Below are 24,158 nucleotides of genomic sequence, written 5' to 3'. Positions count from 1 at the left end.
TGTGCTGGGGGCCCGGCAGCTCCTGATGCTCAGGCTGCTGCACAGGTGGGAAGCTGGGGGGAAAGCAGGCCGATTGGGCTGGCTTTGTTCTCATTTCCTTCCTTCTTTCAGAACACAAATTCAGTGCCAGGTGGACCAAAGTCATGGGCACAGCTGAATGGAAAGCCAGCAGGACACGAAGGTGGTAAGTGTGGGTGGGTGGTGTTGGGCTGGGTGTGTGGGAGGGACGAGTACCTTTTCTGGACTGTTCCCCTTGGGTCGTGGCAGCCCTTGGCTTAAAGCTTTATGGAATCTCTCACCTGAGTGAGCTTCTGCTCCGTGGAGCCTTTCCCTCAGCCCCAGGAGTGGGAGCGCTGCCTCCGCAAGGCTTGTCAGCTCTTTGATTTCCATGAATGTTACTAGTCAAGACATTCCTCCTGAGGTGTGTGGGGAGGCGGGACGCTGGCCCTGCCGTTCTCTGACTCGGCTGTGCTGCCGGGGGAGTTGAGACCTGCTCAGCGGTGTGGCCGACACGCGTCCACTTCATCTCTCCCGGGCCTGCGAGGAGGTGTCGCGTGGTGTGGCGTGAGCCTCGGGCCTGCGTTTATTCATAAGCCGGCGCTGGGAATTGAGCTGCTTGCTTTTCGGACAGTGACACCAGAGTATTCGTGGCTTACAGGGTCCTTGTTACCGTTTGTGTCATGCCCGACTCGAGAGGTCTCGCCAGGTAGAGCCGCTCCACAGCAGGAGGACAGGGAGAGCGGCAGGAGAGGAGGTGCTCGGCTTTCAGGGACCGCCCAGCGGCCCATCCGACGGCTTCCCGGGCGGGCCGAGAGTGCAGCCAGACTCTGCCCGCCTCCGGTGACAGTAGCCCTCAGAGAAGGCAGGCCCAGGCTCAGTGGTGCTTTTTGAGAGAAGCCAGAAGTCCAGATTTTTCTACGTGAGCCCTCCTAATTTGTCACTGTTAGCTCGAGTATTTCTAGTACACTGTGCGGACCAGACTGGATGATGCTGGAAGGAGAGGGCTGCTGGTGGGAGTGGGAGTCCGTGATCGCCCTTTCTCCTGTGAAGAGCACTCGCTGGCTGCTTTGCGTACCCCCTGCCCCTGGTCCTGGCGGCACCTTGTCCACGTGACAGCCAAGGCTTCGCCTGCTACCTTCTATAGCTTGTGTAGAAAAACAGCTAACGTCCTGCCCCGAGCCCCCCGCCTTCCCTGGCGCATGTGCCCCTTCTGCGTGATTGGAGGCTCTGTCCTCGGTCTCCGGTGGGGAATGACACATCAGGCAGCAGTGTGCCGAGTGCTGTCAAGTCAAGCACCGGCTCCTCCAGGGGAGCTCAGGGCAGGAGAGCTTGGCCTGCAGTCTGTCCCGTCTGTAAGGGAGCTTTCTACCCTCCAGTCTGTAGGGTGAGGTAGAGGGGGCAACACAAGTGTCTCAGTCCCCTACAGTTAGGTCTTTAAAGAGGCTTTATAAAGAGCACTCACTAGGTTGTTTTCACAGCAGTCCTTGCTTTCAAAAGCCTTTATTCTGTAAGGCTAGAACTTTTTTTAAGTAAATCAAACGTATTAATTTGTATTTAAAAAGAACTATAGGGCTGCCTGGATGGCTGAGTCAGTTAGGCTTCTGCCTTTGGCTCAGGTCTTGGGATCTAGCCCCCTAGAACCCCCGCATCGGGCTCTTCTTCCTCTGCCTGCTGCTCCCCCTGCTTGTGCGCGCGCGCACGCGCTCTCTCTCTAATAAATAAAATTAAAAAAAAAACAGAGGTTAAAAAAGTCCTAGTGTAAATTGGTACAACCCCCATGGAGGGCAGCTTGGCCATTATCCAAACACTGATATGCACACCGTTCGACCTAGCAGTTCCATTGTGTGGAAATCCCCCTAGAATGATACTTGCCCCTGTGAGAAATGACACATATACAGGATACGCCTTGCAACATTGTAATAGCGAAAGATTGGAAATAATCACTTGAAATGTCCACCAGATTTTGGTGCTTTAATGAAATACTACTTGCCTATAAGGAAAAAAGCATTTGTACGTGGATCTGGCAAGATTCCTAGGATATAAGATACATTCTTAAATAAAAAAAAGTGTGGAGTAGTACGTACAGTATGTTACTACTATTCATGAAAAAAATTCAGATGAAGGAAAATCTTCTAAAACATGTATGTGCATTAGAGAAGAGTCTGGAAGGGAGCCTCAGAGGAAGGGAGGGAGTGGAGCTGGAAGCGGCCTGTTTTCCGAGGGTGTCGGAAGTAGGCGGTGGAGGGGGGCGTCGTCCATTCGTACCTTTCTACGGCTTCTTACTTTTGAACCTTGTGATTCTATTTCCTGTAAAAAAATAAGATGTGGTTTAGAAAATAATTCCAAAACATGACAAAATCCTCTGTGAACGATCGCTCGTCTTGGAGGCGGCAGAACCCAGGAGCCCAGGAGGAGGGACAGACGCGTCCTGGACTCGGGCGGGGGCAGGAACAGGGGTCACAGGCCCGAGGTGCCGTTGGGGCGGTGGGCACTTGGCAGTGTGGCCCACAAACATGTTCCTGGCTCTGTGCTTCGGAAGGGCTTTTCCTGAATCGATAGACCCCTGCTTGTAGAAGGTGGTCATTGGGCCTGTTTCACCTGGACCAGCCCCCGGAGGCCTGACTGGTGCGGGCCGATGCCCGAGGTTGGTGGACGCCCGAGGCTCATGGGCTCCAGTGGGGCGGCGGGACCCACTCATGGCTCCACCTGGGACCTTCGTGCAGGGACCACGTGGCACGTGATTGGTGGGGGACCCTCTGCTGTGGCTTTGGTTTGAGATTTTGAGTTCTTCCCTCTTTCTGACCTGTGGAGGATGAGTTTAGTCCACGCATAGAGCAAGACCTTGGTGACAGCTGAGGCAGAAAAAAGTCCTGAGTGTTTGTTTTTAAGCTTCAGATGTGTGTTTTTAAGGCACGACTTCCATATTTCATCCTTGCCAGTGGGTTTTGAATGTGTCCGAGCAACTCTGTGAGTCGAAGTCCCCCTTCACAGAGCAGCAGGGCTCCTTTGTGACGCTTGGAGATCATCTCTCAGGTTAATCATCGCTGAGGAATGTGTCGTATTGTCACCCTGGCAGGTGTATTTGACCCTGGACCTTTTCGCTAAGTGGGGTAGTGAATGGGTTGCTGCCTTGTGCGTCTGCACTAATCCCAGCTGCATGTTTCTGGCGAAGCCTGCCTTAGCTCACGGGTCCGTGGATCAGTGGTGCTGAGAAGAATACCTGGGGGGGGGGGGGAATTTGGCTTTGTTGTCGAGGGAACAAGGCGTATCACAGTCGGATGTTGTTACTGTGGTGTTAAGTTTATAGGGTGCTGGGCATTTGGTCCAGATAAAAGCAGCAGATCCCACTGGACCCTAAAACACACCATTTATTATTAGCCATCCGTCTAAAAGATGACTTCAGGTTCCCAGTGCTAAGTGCTGGGAAGGGCTCCCAGAAAGTTAAAGAAGGATTTCTTCTCTGAGGAGCCTCTAGCATCAGGGAGTGGATGAGAGCAAAGGAAGGAACAGATTCTAGGCTTGTGGGAGTGAAATGTTGATTGCTAACGGGGGGTGGATCTGGGGTGGAGGCCTTGGGGAGGCAAGGAGAAGGGTCTGGGCTGGAGTGACTGTGATCTGCTGTCCCAGCCCCTGCAGGCCTTTTGCGTCCGGCTCTCCTTGTCGCTCGGGGCACGCACGGTGGCTGTGCAGATGGCACACCCGGTAGGAGCCTGCTCCAGGCGGCGTGACTCCCGACCCGCGGGGCTGCTAAGGCTGACAGCCGTTGATGTCCCTGTCAGTGCCCCTCACTGGATCCTCTGCTTTTCTCGGCAGGTTTAAGGGGCTCAAGCCGACTGTTATCCTTCTCTCCCGAGGAGTTTCCGACGCTGAAAGCAGCTGGAGGGCAGGACAAGGCTGGCAAGGAAAGGGGCGTCTTCGATCTGTCGTATGGGCCAGGACCAAGCCTCCGCCCTCAGAGTAAGTGCACTGTGGTGCCCGTCTGGGCACATGTGGGGACAGCGGACTGTCCTCTTTGGCCTTTCTGCCTCTTAGAGGCACACATGCTCTCCACGAGCCGGTGCTCCTGGGCCCCAGGCTTTCTGCCCGCAAAGCTTGCATACTGACCCTGTTCCCTGTCTCTGTGGGACTTACTCCCTAGGCTGGTCTGCAGGTGACTCCCCCTTTCTTATCCTTCGGGTTGAGCCAGGCCTGTCTGCTTCCCCCTCTGTCATCAGACATTCGTTCTGTTCTGTTCTGCTTTGCTCAGGGCAAAGACAGACCAAGGGTCCGTTCACTTCATGCCTGATTCAGGAGCCTGTGGCGCCTAACCTTTTCTAAGCCAGTGGTCCCTAAACCTAGCCGAATCCTATCAGGAACCTTTGAGGAGGAGTTTGTTAAAAAGTCTGATTTCCGGCTCTCCTCCCTCCCCAGCCAAATTAGAATCTCCATATTTTAACATGCTCCTCTGAGGATTGTTTGTAGCCAGCCTAGGACTTGTCTCCATGGTCCCCTCCTCTGGGGTCTGGCCAAGGAGTTGACAGGATTGTGGAGCAGTACTTAGAGGTAATATATGTGTATTTTAATGGCCTTGAGTGGTGAGAGATTAAGATTTTGTGAAATTTGGATTGTGAAACGGTTCTTGTTTTTTTGTTTGTTTGGGGGTGGGTGGGGGAAGGGAGGGTTTGATTAGGTCTTGAAACATGAGGGACTTCTGTCCATTTGTCTTAATTAATCCGCAAAGCATTTCAGTGTCAGAAGCGATACCCTGTAAAGGAAATGATCCCGAGGTGACTCTTAAATGGCGCACGCTACCTTTTCAGTGACCTATGCTGGCTTATTTTGTCTGCTCCAAATAATGTAACCAAATTCCTCAAGCCCAGCATTGTAGCTGTCTGAGATTAAAATGAGCTGCTCTGTAGGACTACAAAAATTTAGAACTAGAAGCACCTTCTAGGATCAGTTCCATTTCCTCATTTGAGAAGATGAAGCAGGTGTGGCCAGAGCGGCGACCATAGCATCCGCCCAAGATTGCATTCAAGGTGCTTGAATTGCTGGCAGCCAGCTCCGGTTTTGTGGCTCCTGTGCCATGTCTCTTTCTCTTAGGGGTCAAGTACGCAGGGACTTCGTGCTTCAGCTCCTAACCAGACATGGACTGAGAAGGGGTGGGCTCATCTGATTCTCCCAGATCTTGTTAAATTGGGCAGTGGGACACATCATCTTGAAAAGATAGCTAGGTTGGCAGGTCTGTGACCTGCAGGAGAGCACCCTGAGCCTGAGCAGGAGTGGGGGTGAAGGCCTGGTGGGCAGGGCCACAGATCCTTCTACACCCCCACTTGGAGGGAGAGGGGCTCTGCTGCTTTACCTTACCAACTGTGAAATCTCTGACCAGAGCTATCACTGCGAAACAGAGTTGAAACATGTCAGGACTTACACCAGTTTCAAGGTTTTAGTTTTAAGTAATCTCTACATCCAACATGGAGCTCAAACTCACAGCCCCAAGATCAAGAGTCACACACTCTACTGGCTGAGCCAGCCACGTGCCCGAGGACTTACTCCAGTTTTAATGTAAAGCCCAGCGCTGAGCCTAGTGCTGATCCTTATGGGTCAGTGTTTGTGGGAGAAACTAACCCCAGGCTGTTTTCATCGAGGCTGTGTCCTGATTTCTTCGTGTGTTAGGTCTGTGGGTATATGTGGTTTTTGTTAATTAACGAAGACCGTGTCTTGTTTACACTTGTCTTCTCCGTGAGTGGACCTTGTTTTGTATTTCTCTTACAACCAGATTTCCCACAGCAAGTTCATACTCATTGGCCAGGTGTCTGCCCTCCACCTTCCCTGACAGATTCGACCCCTTGACTTTTCACTTTTGGGTTTTTTGTTTTTGTTTTTGGTGAATGAGGGGGTCCCTTGACCTTCAGAACCTCACACAATCCCTCCTCCCCCCCTCCTCTTTCCTCTCTCCTTTTGCCCCCTTTCAATTTCCAGATGTGACAAGCTGGAGGGAGGGCGGTGGGCGAAACATAATTTCTGCCACGTCTCTGAGCGCCTCCCCAACTGAGCTGGGCAGCAGGACCTCGAGTGCGGGAGACGGAGCCCCCTCCTCGGCATGTACCAGCGATTCTAAGGACCCCTCTCTCCGCCCGGCTCAGCCTCTCCGAAAAGGGGCTTCACAGTTCATGGGAAATGTATACCACCCACCTACATACCATGACATGCTTCCTGCTTTTGTAAGTTTTCAGAGTATGCATTTTTTTTTTCCCCATGAAGTTGGATTGCTCGTGTCCCAGCAGAACCTCCTCTAAGTGGTTGGGGAATGTGCACCTCGGTTCTCCTCCCAGTGTCTTTGCCCTGATATGCCTTACCCTGGAGGTGTCCATTACTTCTGCATTTTTCTCTCCCCCTTTTCAAGTCTTGAGGGTCTTCGGCTTCTTTCCCTGGTGATGTGGGTGTTATTTTAGCCTTTGGTTCTTTAGAGAAAGGAGAGGCAGGCATTGCCTACGACACCGCAGGTCACCAGGTGTGCTCCCTGATGGCACGAAAGAGATGGGGGGGAGACGGGGGTAGGGTGAACTGGGCAGTTCCAAGACTTGCTTGTCTCTTCTTCCCAGTTTCCTTTTTCCAAAACGAATGCGAATGCAAGTGGAACTTAGCTTGTGAGCCATTACCAGAAGATCCTGTTCATTGATGTTATGTTTCAGATGTGCTCACCACAGTCATCAGAGAACCAGGGTGCAGTGGAACGAGGATCTTTTCCCCTTCCCCAGCTCCGGCTTGAACCCCGTGTTCCTTTTAGACAGTTCCAGATGAATGACCAAGATGGGTAAGGCTCCTGTGCTATAGAGCGTGCCCCCACTTGGGGGCATTGCACAAGATAGTGGGCTGACGTATGAAGGTGCTTTGTCTTCTGGAGAGCACAGTGGACCTGAAACCCGACTCGAAGCTGCAGGGTGTGTGGGGTGGCTGGGATCCGGAGCTGGACGAGGTTGAGTTAGGGTTGTACGTTTCTGACAAGAGTTGAAGTTTTGGCACGTGTTTGTGGCTGCTACCCTAGGCGTTAGTGCTGAGTATATAAAACTGCAGAACGGGGCAGAACTTCTCTCTGGGACATATTTGTTCGTTATAGGTTTCTTTTAAAAGGAGACAATTTAAATATTAAATGCAACCATGAACCTTGGCAACGTAGGACTTATTTTTGGGAAAAGTATTGGGTTGTGCTTCCATCTGTATACTTGACGTGAGGCCAGATCTTTACTCTTCTCGCCCTCGTCAGAAAAGAAAGCAGGCTGGGAACGACTCGCCCCATCCGCCCGCTGAGGCAGCTGGTGGGACGGGCGCCGCGGCCCACGATCATCAACGCCGAAAACCTGAAGGGCCTGGACGACCTGGATGCGGATGCTGACGATGGCTGGGCAGGTGGGTCGTGGGGCTTTCAGGGCCAGCGAGTGGGTGTGCGTCCCTCAGCATGCCGCAGCGGGGCTGTGGGGTGGGTGGCAGCTTCAGGGCCCCCAGTGGGTGCTGGCCAGCGGTTGCTTCCTCACCGAGCTGTGTCTTCTGTTGGTCTTTGGTCTCGCTATTAGATGCAGGGGACGTTTTGTTAACTTTCTAAAAGTTAAACAAAACTGGAAATGGGGCAGTGAGCCCCCAGCGTCCCATCACCTGGCTTCAACAACTACCACACCCTGTCTGCCAGTCCAGTTGTGTTCTCTTAAAATTCTTTTTGTTTTTGCTTTCAAGTAAATTTTAATTACACTGAAGGGTGCTCGTCTTCATTGTGCAGTTTTGACAGAGGGATACACGTGTGTAGCACACCTCCCATTGAGAGGACTTTCCAGAACTTTCCCCAGCCAGCCAGCCTGCCTTCCTCCCCCGACTCTGCCTAGGGCCTCCCCTCTTGTGAGGGAGGTTCCATTATGAATAGTATTTTCATTTGTCTTCAGTAAATACTCAGGAGTGGAATTGTTAGGTCAAAGGGAAGATGAGTGGTTGGGATCCTCTGAGATCCACCTGCACCTTTACCCGTGGTGGCTGTGCTAGGTTACATTCCTGGCATCAGGGTTTGAGAGCTGGGTTTCTGTGCGCCCTCACAACACTTCCATGTGATTAGTCTTTTTAATTTTAGCCGTTCTAGTGGGTGTGTAGTGGTGTCTCATTATGCTTTTAATTTGCATTTTGCTTATGACTAATGATGAACAAGTTTTCATGTGTTATTTGGCTACTGGTGTATTTTCTTTCTTTTTTTCTCTTTTTGAGTGGTAGGGTACAAGTCATGGATGCGAGTCCTTTGCAACTTAACGTTTTACAAATATTTTTTCTCATTGTTTGCCTGCCTTGTCTGTTTTTTTTTTTTTTTAAGATTTATTTATTAGAGCATATGAGTGGGGGGAGGGGCAGAGAGGGAGAGAGATTGAGAATCCCAAGCAGACTCCGTGCTGAGAGCGAATCTGACATGGGGCTCAATCCCGGGACCCATGAGATCACGACCTGAGCCAAAACCAAGAGTCGGACACTTAACCGACTGAGCCACCCAGGCGCCCCTTGTCTGTTCATTTTCTTAGCCCTGGGTTTTGATGAGCCGAAGTTTTTTTGTTTTGATGAAGCTTAATTTATAAATTTGTGTTTTTTATAGTTATTTCTTTTGTGTCCTGTCTAAAAATCTTTGTCTCCCCTTGAGAGCAAAGATACTCCTTTTTTTTTTTTTTTTTAAAGATTTTATTTATTTATTCAACAGAGAGAGTGAGAGAGTATAAGCAGGGGGAGCAGTTAGAGGGAGAGGGAGAAGCAGGCTTCCCGCTGAGCGGGGAGCCTGACGTGGGGCTCAATCCCAGGACCCTGAGATCATGACCTGAGCTGAAGGCAGATAGATGCTTAACCATCTGAGCCACCCAGGCGCCCCAAGACACTCTCTTTTATTTTCTATAGTTTCAACTCTTGTTTTTGGGTCTGTGGTCTATGTTGAATTAATTTTTGTGCATAAGCTAGGAGTCAAGGCTCGCTTTTTTTTTTTTTTTAAAGAATTTATTTATTTGAGAGAGAGAATGAGAGATAGCATGAGAGGGAAGAGGGTCAGAGGGAGAAGCAGACTCCCTGCTGAGCAGGGAGCCCGATGTGGGACTCGATCCCGGGACTCCAGGATCATGACCTGAGCCGAAGGCAGTTGCTTAACCAACTGAGCCACCCAGGCGCCCCAAGGCTCACTTTAATCTAGAAGGATATCTAGTGGTTCTGTACCATTTGTTGTTAGGACTTTCCTCTCCCTATTGCATTTTACTTTGGCACCTTTGCCAAAAATCAATTGACCAGATAAGTATGGGTCTATTTCTGGACCCTGTTTATTTCCTTGATGTATTTATTCATCCTTATGCCAATACTGCACTGTAGCTTTATAGTAAGTCTTAAATTCAGGCCATGTAAGTTTTTCAGCCTTGTTCCTTTTCAAGATTGACTATTTTTTCAATATTACTCAACTATAAGATCTTTTTATTCCCATATAAATTTAGACTCAGCCTGTCAGTATTTACAAAAAGCCCACAGGCATTTTGGTTAGGACTGTGTTGAATGTGTTTCTGGATAAATGATACCTTAATTTTTAATCTTCCACCCAGGAACTTGGTGGATCTGACTTTTCTCAGCTGCGTTTCACAGTTTTCAGTGTGGAGGTCTTCAACATCTTTTGTTAAGTTTATTCCTAAGTAGTTTATGTTTTTTGTTGCTGCTGTAAATGGTGTTGATTTTTAAAATGTAATCATTTTTTTGTTTGGTGTTATAGAAACCATTGATTTTTGTGTATGGACCTGTACCAGGCACTTCGCTGAATTACACTGATTAGTTTTACTGGTTTTTGTTGATTGCTTAGCATTTTCTACATAAACCATCATGTTGCCTATAAATAGGGAGAGTTTTGTGTCTTCTTTTCAGATTATATGCCTTTTTTATTTCTTTTTCTTGCCCAAATGCAGTGTGGTACTTCCAGTACAGTGCTGTGTTCAAGTTCTTTGGTCCTGATCTTGGGGAGAAAGTGTCTAGTGTTTCACCGTTAAATCTGATGTCAGCTATAGGATTTGGGGTGTTGTTTTTTTAATCAGATCAAGGAGTTTCCTTCTATTTCTAGTTTGCTGAGTGTTTTGTTTTCTAAATCATGATTGGGTATTGAATTCTGTTTAATAACTTTCCCTGTGTCTGTGAGCATAAGATTTTCCCCCTTTATTTTGGTAATCTGGAGGACTGCATTAATTGATTGGTTGATACTTGTTTATTTGTTTATTTTTAATGCTAAGCCAACCTTGTATTCCTAGAATAAGCTCCACCTTGTTGTATGCCTAGATTCAGTGTGCTGATATTTTATTAAGGTTCTTGGTGTCTATGTCCATGGCAGATACTGGTCTCTGATTTCCTTTTCTTTTAATATCTTTGTTGGGTTTTGATCTTGGGTTATGCTGGGCTCATAAGAGGAGTTGGAAAACGTTGCTTCTTTGCTTTTTGAAAGAGTTTCTATAAGTTTGGTATTATTTCTCTCATAAATGCTTGATAAAATTCACCAGTGAAATAATTTGACCCTGGAGTTTTCTTTGTGGTGACATTCTTGATAATAAATTTAATTTCTTTGATTAGTTAGAGGGCTACTCAGATTTCCTTTGTTGTTTTTGTCAGTATTTAATAAGCCGTGTTTTTCAAGGGATTTGTTCATTTCTTTTGAGTTGAATTTATTGGTATAAAGTTGTTGATCTCATTCCTTTTCCTTTCGGTGTCTGTAGGATCTGTAGTGATAGCCCTTCTTTCATTCCCAGTAATTGGGTAATTTGTATTTTTCCTCTTTTTCTTATTCACTTCTGCTAAGGGGTTAATTCTTTTTAATCTTTATCTTTTAAGAAGAGGCAGTTCTGAGCTTTAATTTTCTCCATTGTTGGATTGTTATCTGTTCATTTTAATTATTAGGGCTTTCTGGATTTCTAATTTAATTCCATTATAGCCCAAGAGCATACACTGTATGATTCTGGTTCTTTTCAACTCAGTGAGACTTATTTTATGACCAGGACATAGTCTGTCTTGGTGACGATTCAAGTGCATTTGGAAAGAATGGGTATTCTACAGTTGCTGAGCATCTGTAAATATCAGTTTAGTCACTATCAAGGTGGTTGATAGTATCCTTCAGATCTTACATATTTATATTTTTGTCTAATTCTCTTATTGAAAATGAGGTGTGGAATTCTCTGCTGTAACTGTGGATTTATCTGTTTCTCCCTTTAATTCTATCAGGTTTCTGCTTCTTGGTTTCAAAGCTGTTATTAGGCATATGCACATTTATAATTTTTATGACCAACATATTGATCCTTTTGTATTGTTTCAGATGTCCTTTATCACTAGAAATGTTTCTTGTCTTGTGGGGCGGTCTTTTGTCCCATGTGAGGTCATTGCTCTGCTGTTAATGTTTCCATGTTGTGTCTTTTTTCTTTAATCCTTTTCCTTTCAGCCCGTTTGTGTTTGTATTTAAACTGATGATCTAGACAGCATATAGTTGCACTTGCCTTTTCATCAAATTTGCTTTGTAATTGTATTGGACTTTTTGTTTTTGTTTTTTTTTAAGATTTTATTTATGTATTTGACAGAGGGAGACACAGCGAGAGAGGGAACACAAGCAAGGGGAGCGGGAGAGGGAGACGCAGGCTTCCCGCGGAGCAGGGAGCCCGATGCGGGGCTCGATCCCAGGACCCTGGGATCACGACCTGAGCCGAAGGCAGACGCTTAAAGACTGAGCCACCCAGGCGCCCCTTGTTTTCTTTTTAAAAAGATACAGTTCATAAAACAAATTTCACATACCATTAAATCCATCCTTTTAAAGTCCACAGTTCAGTGGGTTTTAGTACATTCACACGTTTGTGCAGCCATTTCCACTGTCCAGTTCCAGAACATTTCCATCACCCACAAAAGAAGCACACTGTACCTGTACCATTAGCAGCCACTCCCAGTGACACCCCCACCCCCACAGGCATCCTCTGGCAACCACTAATTTACTTTCCGTCTCTGGTTTTGCCTCTTCGGGACACTTCATATAAACGGAAGCACAGTATAGTGTGTGGCCTTTTCTGTCTGGCTTCTCTCACTGAGCATGGTTTCAGGATTCATCTTGTTGAGGTGTGTGTCCGTATTCATTTTTATGGCCAAAATACTCTTTCCCTGTATGTGTCTCCCACATTTTTGTGCCCACTTGTCAGCTGATGGGCACTTTCTGTCCCCCTGAGCCCCTCAGGCTGGGCAGCTCACAGATCCCACTGGCCAAGCCTCTGTGTTGCCAGGTTGGACTCCTGTCTCGTTTTGCCTGCTTTTTTGTTCACTCTTCCATACCTTCTAACATGTTTGTAAAATATTTTGTCCAGACTTAAGGACTGTTATCTGTGAAAGGGTTAATCTGACCAGGCTTCTCTGTTGTCGCCCGAAGCCGGAGCCATCCCTCACCTGATCTGCGGTGTTTGTCGTGCGGTTGGTCGGGTTGCCCTCCTCCTCTGTTGGGCCGGCAGCAGCCCTGACTGGAGGAAGCCCCCAGTGTGACGCTCTTCGCACTGCTCAGACTTGGCTTCTCTTGGTCTCCCTGGCCCTCCTCCTGTTGCAGGCCTTCATGAGGAAGTGGACTACTCCGAGAAACTGAAGTTCAGTGATGATGAAGAGGAGGAAGAAGTTGGGAAGGATGGCAGGCCGAAGTGGTAAGGATCCCCTGTCCCTGCTCGGAGCACCGCTCCCTGGGGCTTGACCAGAGTGGGTGCACGCACGTCACTGCTTAGCCGTGCAGCCGTGTGCTGGTCACCGTGCCAAGTGCATTTCCTGGTCATGGGCAGCCTCACACAGGCAGATGTAGTTTCCTTTCTGCGGATGGGACAGCCGTGTGGGGCTGGAGCCAGGGTGCGCATCCCGGCACAGTTGGCTGGTTGGCTGGCTGAGTCCTGGTGGTTTTAACTGCGTGCCAGTGTTTCCCGAGTGTTGTGTACACCTCCCGCTCTGCAGAGTACATGTGGATCTGGTGCCCGGCAGGGTTTCTCTGGCCAGGCAAATCTGGGAAACCACCGGGGTTCAACTTACTCCTTTACTCCACGGTTACCCAGAGCCTAGGATATGCGTGCTGAAGCGTGTCGGGGATCTTTGGAGAGGTGGGAGAAGCGCTGAGTGGGGTATGCCAGATTTCCTGAACTTACTTGAACATTTCATCCTTTTTATGTCTTTTTTGGGCTCATTTTACCTATAAAGCCCTTTGGAAAAAACTCCATTGTGGTTTGGTCCCTCTAGTTTTTGTCATAATACCAGTAGATTGATTGGCTAGTACTTTTTATCTTTATTTATTTTTAAAGTAAGCTCCACCCCTAATGTGGGGCTCGAACTCCTGACCCTGAGATCAAGAGTCGCACGCTCTACTGACCGAGCCAGCCAGGCTCCCCTGGCTAGTACTTTTTTCTTTTTTTTTTTTTTAAGATTTTATTTATTTATTAGAGAGAGGAAGAGAGAGAGAACACAAGCAGGAGAAGGGCAGAGGGAGAAGGTGAAGCAGGCTCCTGGCTGCTCATGGAGCCTGACTTGGGCCTCATTCTCAGGACCCTGGGATCATGACCTGAGCTGAAGGAAGACGCTTAACCAACTGAGCCGCCCAGGTGCCCCTGGCTAGTATTTTCTAAATAGTACTTACGGCTGCTTTAATTTGCTTTTCAATTTAATTTAATTTTATTTTTGAATACCAGCAAATACGAATGCTTTCCTTTGTGTGGGATTGCCTATTTCCTTTGTATATGTATTTATTAGACTTACTATATCACCTTTAAAATGGGGTTAGTGTTTTATATCATTTGAATATTAATGCTTTGACGTTTTTCTTTTTGTCAGTTTTATTGTCAGTAACTGAATGTTTACATAGCTGAGTCTGCACGTCTTTCTCTTTGTTATTCCGTGTTATTTACTTCAGAGTCCTTCGAGAGGGAGTGGGTGGTGACCTTCAGCGACTTTTTCTCTGATACACAAACAGTTAACTAATTGAGGCTTCTCTAGTTTATTTTAATGTTTGATTTTGACTGAAGCTTTGAATGCACTTGGGAAATATCTATGGGTCAGTTCTTGGAACAGTCAGCCCAGAAGGAATTGTGAGCTTGAATTTAAATCAGAGGCAAAGACATACAGTTTTACAGACTTATAGAGCAATAGGATACTCTATTCCTCGTCTCTTTCAGTTGACGTGAATGGAATATTCAACTGAAAGGGTTAAGCATGGGTTTGGACCCAGCTTCGCTGCTGGTTATGACCAAGGACATCTCAGATTGAGAGTCCCCAGGCCATCCCCTCCCTGAACCTGTTCTTTTCTCCGTGTTCTCCGAGTTGGTTGTGAGTCTCCTCCTCCAAGCTCCCGTGTCTTCCCTAAATCTTCTTTGTTTCCCCATCCATGATGGGTTCCCGACAGTTCCCTGGACTCCATCCCTTCCTGTTCATTGTCTCTGGGCCCCTGGGACCACATCCTTTCTTTTCTGGACCATTCAGAGGTTAGCCGGCTCACGTCCTTCCTCCACACTGTGCCTTCGTCGTCTTTCCTGGTGCGTCAGGTCTTGGCGCCTCTCAAAGAGAGAGCCTCATCTTCCCTCTGCCGCCCCGCACCTGTGTGCGTGGACACACGCAGACACACACAGACGAGCCACACCCGACCCCCTGCTTTTTCTCTGAACTCCTTGATGTGCGCTGGGTGCTTCTTTTGCACAAAAGCACTGCTTGGTAAATGCACATACTTTGTTTTCCCTGCAGCATGTAAAGGTGTGAGCACTGTCCAGATCTCCGTTCCCTTCCAGCCTCCGTTTGGAACCCCCCCTTCTCCTCCTCCGTGCTGCATCTGCTTGGCTCCCTCCTCTTGCTCTCTGTATTATGCATCATTCAGTGAGTCGACTTCGGCTATTTTGAGGAAAATTGATTGAGCACCTCCTTTATGCAAAACACAGGGAAGGAGCCATAGTCTAAGGAGAAGGGACCTTCATCTGGGATCCTAGGTTCAAATATGTTCGCTCTTCCTGGGAAGATGGCTCCCTAAGCTCTCTGAAACTCTGTTACCAACCCTTTAAAATGGGGGAGAAAGGGCTTATTTTCCCGTAAACCAAGTAATGGATATGAAATGTCCCACCTGGAGTTTTGTGTGTAAGAGTGACGTGGTAAATATTGGTGCTGGATTTTGGTGTTCTGGGCATGTCCTCTCACCCATGGCGGGCTAGGTCTGTTCCAGGGAAGGACATTGGTGTATGCACAGCTGACTTGGGGATTCCTGAGGCCCTCTGACGGGTAAGACCAAACCCTGCTTGGGCTGATGGGAAAACTCACGCTTGCTGCGGTCTGTCCCAGGAGCAGTTGGGACCCCAGACGGCAGCGACAGTTGTCGATGAGCTCCGTGGACAGTGCCGATGCCAAGCGTCCCCAAGAGGAAGGAAAGGACTGGGGCGAAGCAGTGGGTGTGACCCGTGTTGTCCGGAAAGTGCCAGAACCTCAGCCACCTTCCAGGAAACTTCACAGCTGGGCGTCCGGCCCTGACTACCAGGTACCGTGGTCCCTGGAGGGGTTCTGTGCCTGTGGACTAGCTTGGGGAAGACGCGTGCGTGCGCACACACCTGCTCTTCTCAAATTCGTTCTCACCAGAGCTCCAAGACTGCAGCACAGCGGTCGTCTGGTTGTCTGGCCTCTGCGTTTGTACTTCACTGAGTTCCGTGGCTAGGTTTCTGAAAAGTCCTGGGTGGACATTTCTCTTTTTTGATTTTTCATTAAAAAAATTTATTTTAAAATTTTGAAAGTCACAAACTTACCAAAAAATTGGAAGCGCAAGACAAAGAATATTTTTCTCTGAACCATATGTAGAGTAAGTTGCCAGCCTGGTCAGGCCCTGTCACCGCAGAACACTTTGGTATTAATTTTCTGCCTCGTAGGTAACCGCAGTCAAAACCAGGAAGTTAGCGTTGGTACCTCACTGCCGCCTGATCCTCAGCCCCATCCAGCTCCTGCCGCTGGTTCCACTGGTGTCCTTTGTACAAAGGAGTCCAACCACAGGCTGCCTTCGGCCTGCAGTAGCCCTTCAGCCTTCCTTCACTCTCATGACTTTGACACATGTGGGGATTGCAACCCATTTATTTTGTAGAATTCACCTCAATTTGGATTTGTCTGGTGTTTCCTCATGATTAGGTCCAAGGTTTGCATTTTTGACTAGACTGTCTCAGAAATGACACCGACTCCTCTCCTCGCATCCCACCATGCAACAGAGATCCCGCTCTGTGCGCGCTCTGGCAGCTTTCGCTCTGATCTCTCGACTAAGGTTTTAATGTTCCCTGAATTTCACACTGTGGAGTTTCTCTCTTCCACATTTGTAATTGATAAGAAATTTGTGGGGAGATACTTTGAAACTATGACTATCCTGTTTCTCATTAAACTTCTAGTTTACTTATTTATATAGTGGGTTATAATCTGTTCCTGTCGTTGTTTTGAAGCTCCAAGTATTTTTGATTTGGCAGTCAGGAGCCTCTTCAGGCTGGCGTCGGTCCTTATATGTCCCATCCATTATTGAGCAGTTTCCTTGTTTTCCGGTAGGACAGGCTTTTCTTTTCTTTCTTTTTTTCCAAGTACGCTCTACACCCAACATGGGGCGTGAAGTCACGACCCTGAGATTAAGAGTCACATGGTTGGTCTACCAACTGAGCCAGCCAGGCGCCCCAGGACAAGCTTTTCCAAGGTCATTTTGTCCTTACCTTGCCTTGGTCTGGAATCAGCCCTTACGATACTTAAAAACCAATATGTGGGTATCGGGAGTGCTCACTCCTCCTGGGCCTTCTGGTGGACAGGGTGAGGAAAGGTGTGTATGTATATACAGATACACATAGATACATGTTCGTGTCTTTATTATTTCCATATCTGTGTGGAGAGCCATGACTTCACAGTGATACTTCCGGTTCCACACAATCCAACTTGGTTCTTTCCCCCTGTGTATCTGTAACTCCTCTCTCCAACAGTGACACATCTGTTCCCATTGTCCCTAGTATTCACACTCACTTGATCCGTCCCCCTATGTGTGACCAGTCTCCCGTTTCTGCCCCCCACGCTCTCTCCTTTGCACAGATGCCCTGCTTGCCCCCTCAGCTGTTAGTGCCCCGTCCTCCCCGCCCCACGTGGATGCCCTGAATCTCCCTGCTGGGCCGCCTCTCCTTGTGAAGTGCCTCCTCACTCAGCTTGGTTGGGCTCTGACTCCTCCCACACAGCCACACCTCTACATGGACCCCCTCCTCTCCCTGCCTGGGCTCTGACCACCTGCTCTTAGCCACCATGACTGCCCGGCGCCAGATGCCTGCCTTGTTGTGCCACACTTTGTGACTTTGGGACTGATCAAGAGGCGCAGAGTTAGGTCAGGGAAAGGTATTAATTCAAATACATTTAGCAAAACAACAATCACAGTAACAAAATTGCCATATTTAATGCACTTTGCCATTTAAGGGACTCTGGTTCCACATCATATAAAATAAAAATGCCTTTATTTTCAGTCTTTTGTATTGAGTACCTACTGTGTGCCAGGCACTGTGCTAGGCATAGGGGACACAAAAGTGAAACAAAATTGACACAGAGCTGTTCTTGGAAATTACCCTGCAACTAATCCAAATTCCATTCCTATATTGGGGTTACTCAGTATTCCAGGAAGGTTTCACTTTGATCTGCTCATAAACAACGTGAGTTAACTGAGTCAACAGAGAAAAAAATCTCTGTAATTTTATGCATTCAGATTTCTGAAAAGTTCATATGCTTTCCAGAGCACGGGGTCTATGAAATGGCAGCTAATGTTAGGGCACTCCCAGCCATCTTGCTGGCGTTACACATGTGCCCTTTGATTCTGCTCTTTCATTTCTGGGAGCCCTGGGGTGTGAGGTAAATGATGATGTAGGCGCCGGGGGTGCCGCAGTGCACAGTGTTCCAGAGCATGGGCAGGCCTGATCCCAGGCAAAGTGAAAGGAACATGCGCACCTCGGCCCCAGTCCCATCATCTGAAAGTGCTTTTAAATGCTTCCAAGTTTGAAGTTTCTAATCTTCTCTGATTGTCATTATTGTCTCTGGATCATGAGAAGTTAACTTGCAGGAGAAAAGTCCTTGACTGCAGTAAATGTGTCACACGGCGCTTTTGTCACGGGCTCATGAGCACACCAGAAAAGGCAGAGATTTTGTTTGTTGATGTTTGAGGACTGGGGACCCTTGTATGCGTCTGTCACTAGCATCCAGCATGGGAAGCTCTGTGTTTTTTTTTTTTTTTTTTTTTTAAGATTTTATTTATTTGTTTGACAGAGACACAGCGAGAGAGGGAACACAAGCAGGGGGAGTGGGAGAGGGAGACGCAGGCTCCCCGCTGAGCAAGGAGCCCAGTGTGGGGCTCGATCCCAGTACCCTGGGATCATGACCTGAGCCGAAGGCAGACGCCCAACGACTGAGCCACCCAGGTGCGCTGGGAAGCTCTGTTTTTTGATGGTTGTTCCTCACAGGAGTTTTGGTGACTGGTGCTCAGTTACGCTTGCCCATCATCTGTGCTGTGGTCTGTCTGCAGCTCTGCTCCCTGCAGATCGGGGAGCAACCTTCCCAGGGTTGAGAGGGCGTCCCACTGGTTGCCCAGTAACTGGGAACCAGTGAGAGACTCAAAAGTGGATGCAGTGGCCCAAAGAGATGTTTTTATATGAAGAGTCACTTTGAAACCATATGTCTGACTGAATTTTAGTTTCTTGCGCCCCTTTACACCCAGAGGTTTCTGTATTTTCACGGGAGAAAGAGGAGAGCCGTTTTGCGACTCAAATGATGAATGTGGGGGTCTCTGCTCCTGTCCGCTAGCTGTGGAGGCCCTAATCTTGTGTGCGCGTTAGCCGTGGTGAGAGCATCCAGGCACTGTTCCCTGTGTGGGTCACGGTGCGGAGCGCCTTGCACGTCCTTCGTTGCACGTCTCCTGTCCCTAGGGCCTCCTTTACCCCCAGCTTGCACAGGGGGAGCCAAGGTAGAGAATGTTAGCACTTGCCCAGACCTCACTGCAGATTAGTAAAGGGCCAAGCAGGATTGAAGCCCAGGTCCACTTGGCACGTGACTGCTGCCTCTTAAAGGTGCTCGGGGCTCTCGGGAAGGAGAACCGATCTCATGGCGGGGTGGACCGTCTCCCGGGCACGGGGCCCATTGTTTCATCCGACTTTATTCTCTGGGCAGAAGTCCTCGCTGGGCAGCATGTTCCGTCAGCAGTCTATGGAGGAGAAGGAGGACAAGCCACCCCCACGGCAGAAGTTTGTGCAGTCAGAGATGTCTGAGGCCGTGGAGCGAGCCCGAAAACGCCGGGAGGAGGAGGAGCGCCGAGCCCGGGAAGAGAGGCTGGCTGCCTGTGCCGTCAAGCTCAAGCAGCTGGACCAGAAGTGCAAGCAGGCTCAGAAGGCGGGCGAGGCCCAGAAGCAGGCAGAGAAGGAAGTGCCCCGTTCTCCAGGCACTGAGAAGCTGCCCCCGCAGGAGAATGGCCCTGCTGTGCGCAAAGGTAAGCGGTGGGCCCTGCTTCCGTGAACCGGACACCCCGGGCTGTTGCCAGCACTCTGTTTGCATCTCCCTGGCTTCCTAGTGCAGCCTGCGGCCGCAGCGAGGGGACGTGGGGAAGCACTGGCCGTTGAGCTCTGGCCTGGGTTCACAGCCTGTTGCAGCTACACACTTCGCCTCCCTAGAGCTTGTTTCCTCATTGTTAAAACGGGATGGAAGTAGCCTGTACCCGCCTGTGCGCTGAGGGGCCACGGGAAAGAAAGTACAGAAAGCACTTGGCGTACCTTCTAGATACGGAGAGCGTGCGTGTTACCAGCTCTGTCCTTGTCCTCATCAGTGTTCTCGTTCCGTGTTCTCGTTCCTGCCACTGCCCAGCCGAATATGCGGGTGCTGGAGGGCTTTAATACAAGCCCAGGGTCCTTGCAGTTCATTTAAGAAAATCACAAAAAATGTACCTTTGTGATATTGAGAGAAGCCTGCCTGCTCGTTCGAGTGCATTCTTCCTGGCATTAATTCTGCAAGGAATGGATTGCGTGGCAGAAAGGGGTTCTTGCAGCACTTTGAAAGAGTACGACCAGCTTTGTTCTTTGTGATGTACTTTTTTTTTTTTTTAAGATTTTATTAGTTGAGAGAGAGAGCGCAGAAGCAGGGAGGAGGAGCAGAGGGAGGGGGAGAAGCAGTCTCTAAACTTTAGCAGGGAGCCCTGTGAGGAACTCGATCCCAGGACCCCAGGATCATGACCCTAGCCGAAGGCAGACGCCCAACTGACTGAGCCACCCAGGTGCCCCGATATTCTTAAGTCACCTAAAACCAACTCTTTTTAGGAGAGAAGGGGCTGACGGTAGGTGCTCAGGTGGGTCTTATTCCTGATCTGCTGGTCCTCAGCTCCTTCTGTCCAGGGAATTCTGAGAAACTGCCGACTGTTTTGTCCATTTCCTTGCCTGGAAGTCTGGGTGCAGCCTGTGCCCAGCCTCAGTACTCGCTGAGCTGGAGAGTCCAGGAAACAGGTCATTTGGTGTGAGCATGGGTCAGTTGAGACAGGTCCTCGGGGGCAGGTCTGGATGCTGTGTGTGTACCTGCCCTGCGTTTCTGCGGCGTTCCCCTGGGAAGCACCGCCAGGTCCCTGAGGCTTTGCATTGGGGTTTGATTGTCCCCTGCAGTAGAATTAAGAGTGCAGATGTTAATTATATGTCAGTAAAGCTGGGGACCAAAAAAAAAGAATGGAAAGCTGGGACAGGGGCAAGAAAGAAGGAAACTGTTCTCTTCCCTTTATCGATGAGGAAGCGGGCGAGGAGAGGCCCGGTGACTCACATAGCCTTTGGATGTTTTGACTCCCGCTGCTCGGATGATGGATGTGGGCTGTCGCCAAGCTGGTGGCTGTTCTCCGGTTTGCTGGAGTCCTTCTCAATAAAACCTCTTTTGCCTGGAACCGAATCCCAGCCTCACCGCAGACTCTTTGACCTCTGGCAGGTCACCTGCTCTCTCGACCCTTAGCTTTCTTGCCTCCAAAGGGATGGCGTCACGGGGGGCTCTGTGAGCACACACATGCGGGGCAGTTAGCACAGTGCCAGGCTCGGGGCTGTGAGGAGGCCAGCAGTGGGATGTCCGTGCCAACAAGAATGAGCATTTGCCGCCAGTGTTTGGCTGACCCAGCTTTTGTGAGCTCACTGCAGCCATTTTTCTGGTTATTTGTCCTCTAGGCTCTCCTGAGTTCTCTGCCCAGGGAGCCCCCAACACGTTTTCGGAAGAAGCCCCCACGGCTCCTCCAGCTGTGGCCCAGAGCGGCAGCAGTGAGGAGGGGGCCAGGGAGGCTGGGTCCCCTGCACAGGAGTTCAGCAAGTACCAGAAGTCACTTCCTCCCAGGTTCCAGCGCCAGCAGCAGCAGGTAAACAGATCAGACTGCTCCCTGGATGTCCCCTCCCCCTTCGATGAAAGCAGCGGACAGAAATCTGCCCTCCTGTATCCCTGTCACCGGCAGGGATGTCAGGAGCTGCACCTGAAAACTTACAGCCCTAGAAGACTAGCCCTGGCCAGTTTGCATTTTTCCGAGTGATTTCTCCCGTAAACGAGTAAAACCGCTGTTGGTAGTGTATTGGCCGTGTTGTCTGGTGTCAGTAAGGAAGTGTTGGTGCTGTGTGCACTCACCCAGTGCAGTTTCACCGAACACTGGTGTTTTCATTCAGAGCAGTCCGCTGTGGCCTCTCCTGAGACCAGCGTTGTCCACTCTGGGACCCTCCCAGTGAGGGAGGAGACCCAGGAGGGCTTGGAAAGCTGCCGGAGAGGTGTGCTAGCTTTGGGCTAAGGATGTAGGTTTGTGGGTGTTGAGTTGAACTGATTCCGATCCTGATTGTGCAGCTTGTCTAGTCGAGTGTGGCCTTGGACGGGCCAGGAGGAATGGATTCCTGCCTCAGTGTGGTAGTGAGGCTTTTTGGGCGCCTGCGGACTGGCTCGGCAGTGTTATCGGTCTCCTCTTTTTGAGTGGTTCGTAAAGTTCAAAAGGGACCTTGTTTGCCCTGGGGAGGATGACGTGGGTGATGGTTGTCATCACACCAGTCTCTGGTGGCCCCACTGGATAACTCTTTGCTGAGTGTGTCTTTGAGGAGGGATGCGTGGAGAAACAGGTTCGTACTGATGAGCAGTGCACTTTGGCAGGAACCAGAGGAAACGTGGACATCACGTAGGCCAGCCACTAGATGTGCCTGCAGTTGTTGTTAATAACAACTGAGCATGGACTGGAACATGTGTGCCTTAGGGAGACAATCAGGGTCTTCAGCCTTTTCCGGAATCTCTTTTAGTTGCCCTTAAAGCCTTCACCTCAGATCCTCCTTTCCCTGGGCCCCTGTGAGGTATTTCGGAAGCTCACCAGATCCTGAGCTATAAACAGGATGGTGATATTCCTCACGCTTTGGTGGTGTTGCAGTGAGCGGGCACTGTGCAGTGATTCGCGGGCTTGGTGGAGAATTACCCATCAGGACGATCCCTGGGGTGACTACGGCCAGACACAGCCGTAAGAGTGACGCTTTGGGGGGCGGGGGTGGGTAAGCCATTCCTCAGGAATAGAAAGGAGTCTGAAAGCACCAGGGCAGCCGAAGGAGCCTGGCAGCCAGACTGTCTGGTCAGGTTCCCTGGGGGCCTGGGGGCCAGATGGAGGAGGAGCTCCACGCACCCGGCCCAGGCCTTCCTGTTTGCCGATAGGTAGGGCGAAGCTGGTCAGCTCTTCTCCTTAACCGACTCTGTACCTCACTCCTGCTGGAATGCTGATTCTCGGTGCGCTTATGTGGTGCCCCGGGGGTCACTGATGCCCTGGGGGCAGGGCTGGAAGCGAACCCTCACGGGGTGCAGGACTTGATTTGAATGTTGTGCTGATACTCATCCATTTGTTCAGTGACTTTTCTATGTGGCGAGACTGGTGGTAGGAGGCAAGACTGCTACAGTGAACTCGGTGTGTAGTCGCTTACGGAAACCAGCAGCACAGACTCGTGACCTCCAGTGAGTGCTACCGGGAGGAGTCCCAGTGTCGCAGAGCCGAGGACAGCTGTCTGGTCCTGCCGACGGACTTGTGGCGGGCTGCCCAGAGGAAGGGCGTTTTAAGTGGAAACTGAGGGAAGGGCAGGGGTGAGCCAGGATGGAGGGAGCGAGCAGGAGCCTTCTAGACGGAGGGCCCTGTGTGTAACCAGGGCCCTACGAGGCCGGCGGGCGTGTGTGCTGAAGCTGGCGGCAGGTAGGGCAGCTCACATCGGGCCTGGTGGGATTCGGGTTGCCCCACAGAGAGCCGTGGGGAACCATCAGACACTCCTCAAGCCCAGGCTTGGCGTGACTGGGGGGGGGTGCAGTGTATGAGCATGTGTATGTGCCGTGTGCGCACGTGAGTGTGTGTTTGCACATGAGTACACACAGGCGCAGGCTCTGCCCTGGGGCACCTGTCTAACCTGGTCTCTCCCCCTGGTCAGGAGCAGCTCTACAAAATGCAGCACTGGCAGCCCGTGTACCCTCCGCCTTCCCACCCACAGCGCACCTTCTACCCCCACCATCCCCAGATGCTGGGCTTCGATCCCAGGTGGATGATGATGCCTTCCTACATGGACCCACGAATCCCGCCCACCCGCGCCCCAGTGGATTTCTACCCCTCCGCCCTCCACCCCTCAGGTAAGCATGCTCCAGTGGGCCCTGCCAGTAGGGTCTAGGATGGTGTGGGGGTAAGGGTGTTCCTTCGGGAGTTGGACCCACCTGGACTTTGGCCCTCCCTGTAACTCACAGGACCAGCCTGAGCTGGAACTTTTTGTTGTTTGCAAAGTGAGGCTGTGGTAGTAGTACCAGTCACATGGACTCGCTGGGAAGAGTCCTTCCGGTCATGCGTTAGACATTGTTTTAATTAGTTCTGGTGTTCCCGCTGCGTCGTTTTGTTTCTCTCTCTTTTTTTTTAATTGAAGTTTATCTCTTTCCATTCTTGATATTCTCTATGTGTTATGTTCCTTTTTGGCCCTTGATTTGTCCTTCCCAAGGTTTGTATAATGCCATTGTTAAAAAACAGCTTTTGGATTTCTTAATTACTTTATTTTATTTGGCTTTTATTTCATTAATTTCTGTTCTTTTCCTCATTAATTCCTTTGAAATTTTTCTGTTCTTAACTAATTGTGTTGAATACTTAGCTCATTAATTTC

General features: G+C 49.8%; 1 protein-coding gene across 10 annotated transcripts in view; it reads left to right on the top strand.

The window, feature by feature from the left end:
• PRRC2B (proline rich coiled-coil 2B) overlaps positions 1–24,158 on the top strand; it is an 88,106-nt gene that overhangs the window by 36,021 nt on the left and 27,927 nt on the right. For all 10 annotated transcript variants that reach the window (XM_025888113.2, XM_025888115.2, XM_025888110.2 and 7 more), the window contains exons 5-14: positions 112–184; positions 3,814–3,957; positions 5,962–6,203; positions 6,675–6,796; positions 7,247–7,389; positions 12,581–12,671; positions 15,325–15,517; positions 19,186–19,501; positions 21,198–21,382; positions 23,448–23,643. In XM_025888113.2, the coding sequence (XP_025743898.1) occupies positions 112–184; positions 3,814–3,957; positions 5,962–6,203; positions 6,675–6,796; positions 7,247–7,389; positions 12,581–12,671; positions 15,325–15,517; positions 19,186–19,501; positions 21,198–21,382; positions 23,448–23,643 (1,705 nt within the window). The remainder of the gene's footprint in view (positions 1–111; positions 185–3,813; positions 3,958–5,961; positions 6,204–6,674; positions 6,797–7,246; positions 7,390–12,580; positions 12,672–15,324; positions 15,518–19,185; positions 19,502–21,197; positions 21,383–23,447; positions 23,644–24,158) is intronic.

The sequence above is a fragment of the Callorhinus ursinus genome, unplaced genomic scaffold (assembly GCF_003265705.2).
Source record: "Callorhinus ursinus isolate GAN/ISIS: 27379988/994484 unplaced genomic scaffold, GSC_fseal_2.0 scaffold24, whole genome shotgun sequence".
Classification (NCBI taxonomy): Eukaryota; Metazoa; Chordata; class Mammalia; order Carnivora; family Otariidae; genus Callorhinus; species Callorhinus ursinus.
This window is presented reverse-complemented; position numbering and strand designations above follow the sequence as displayed.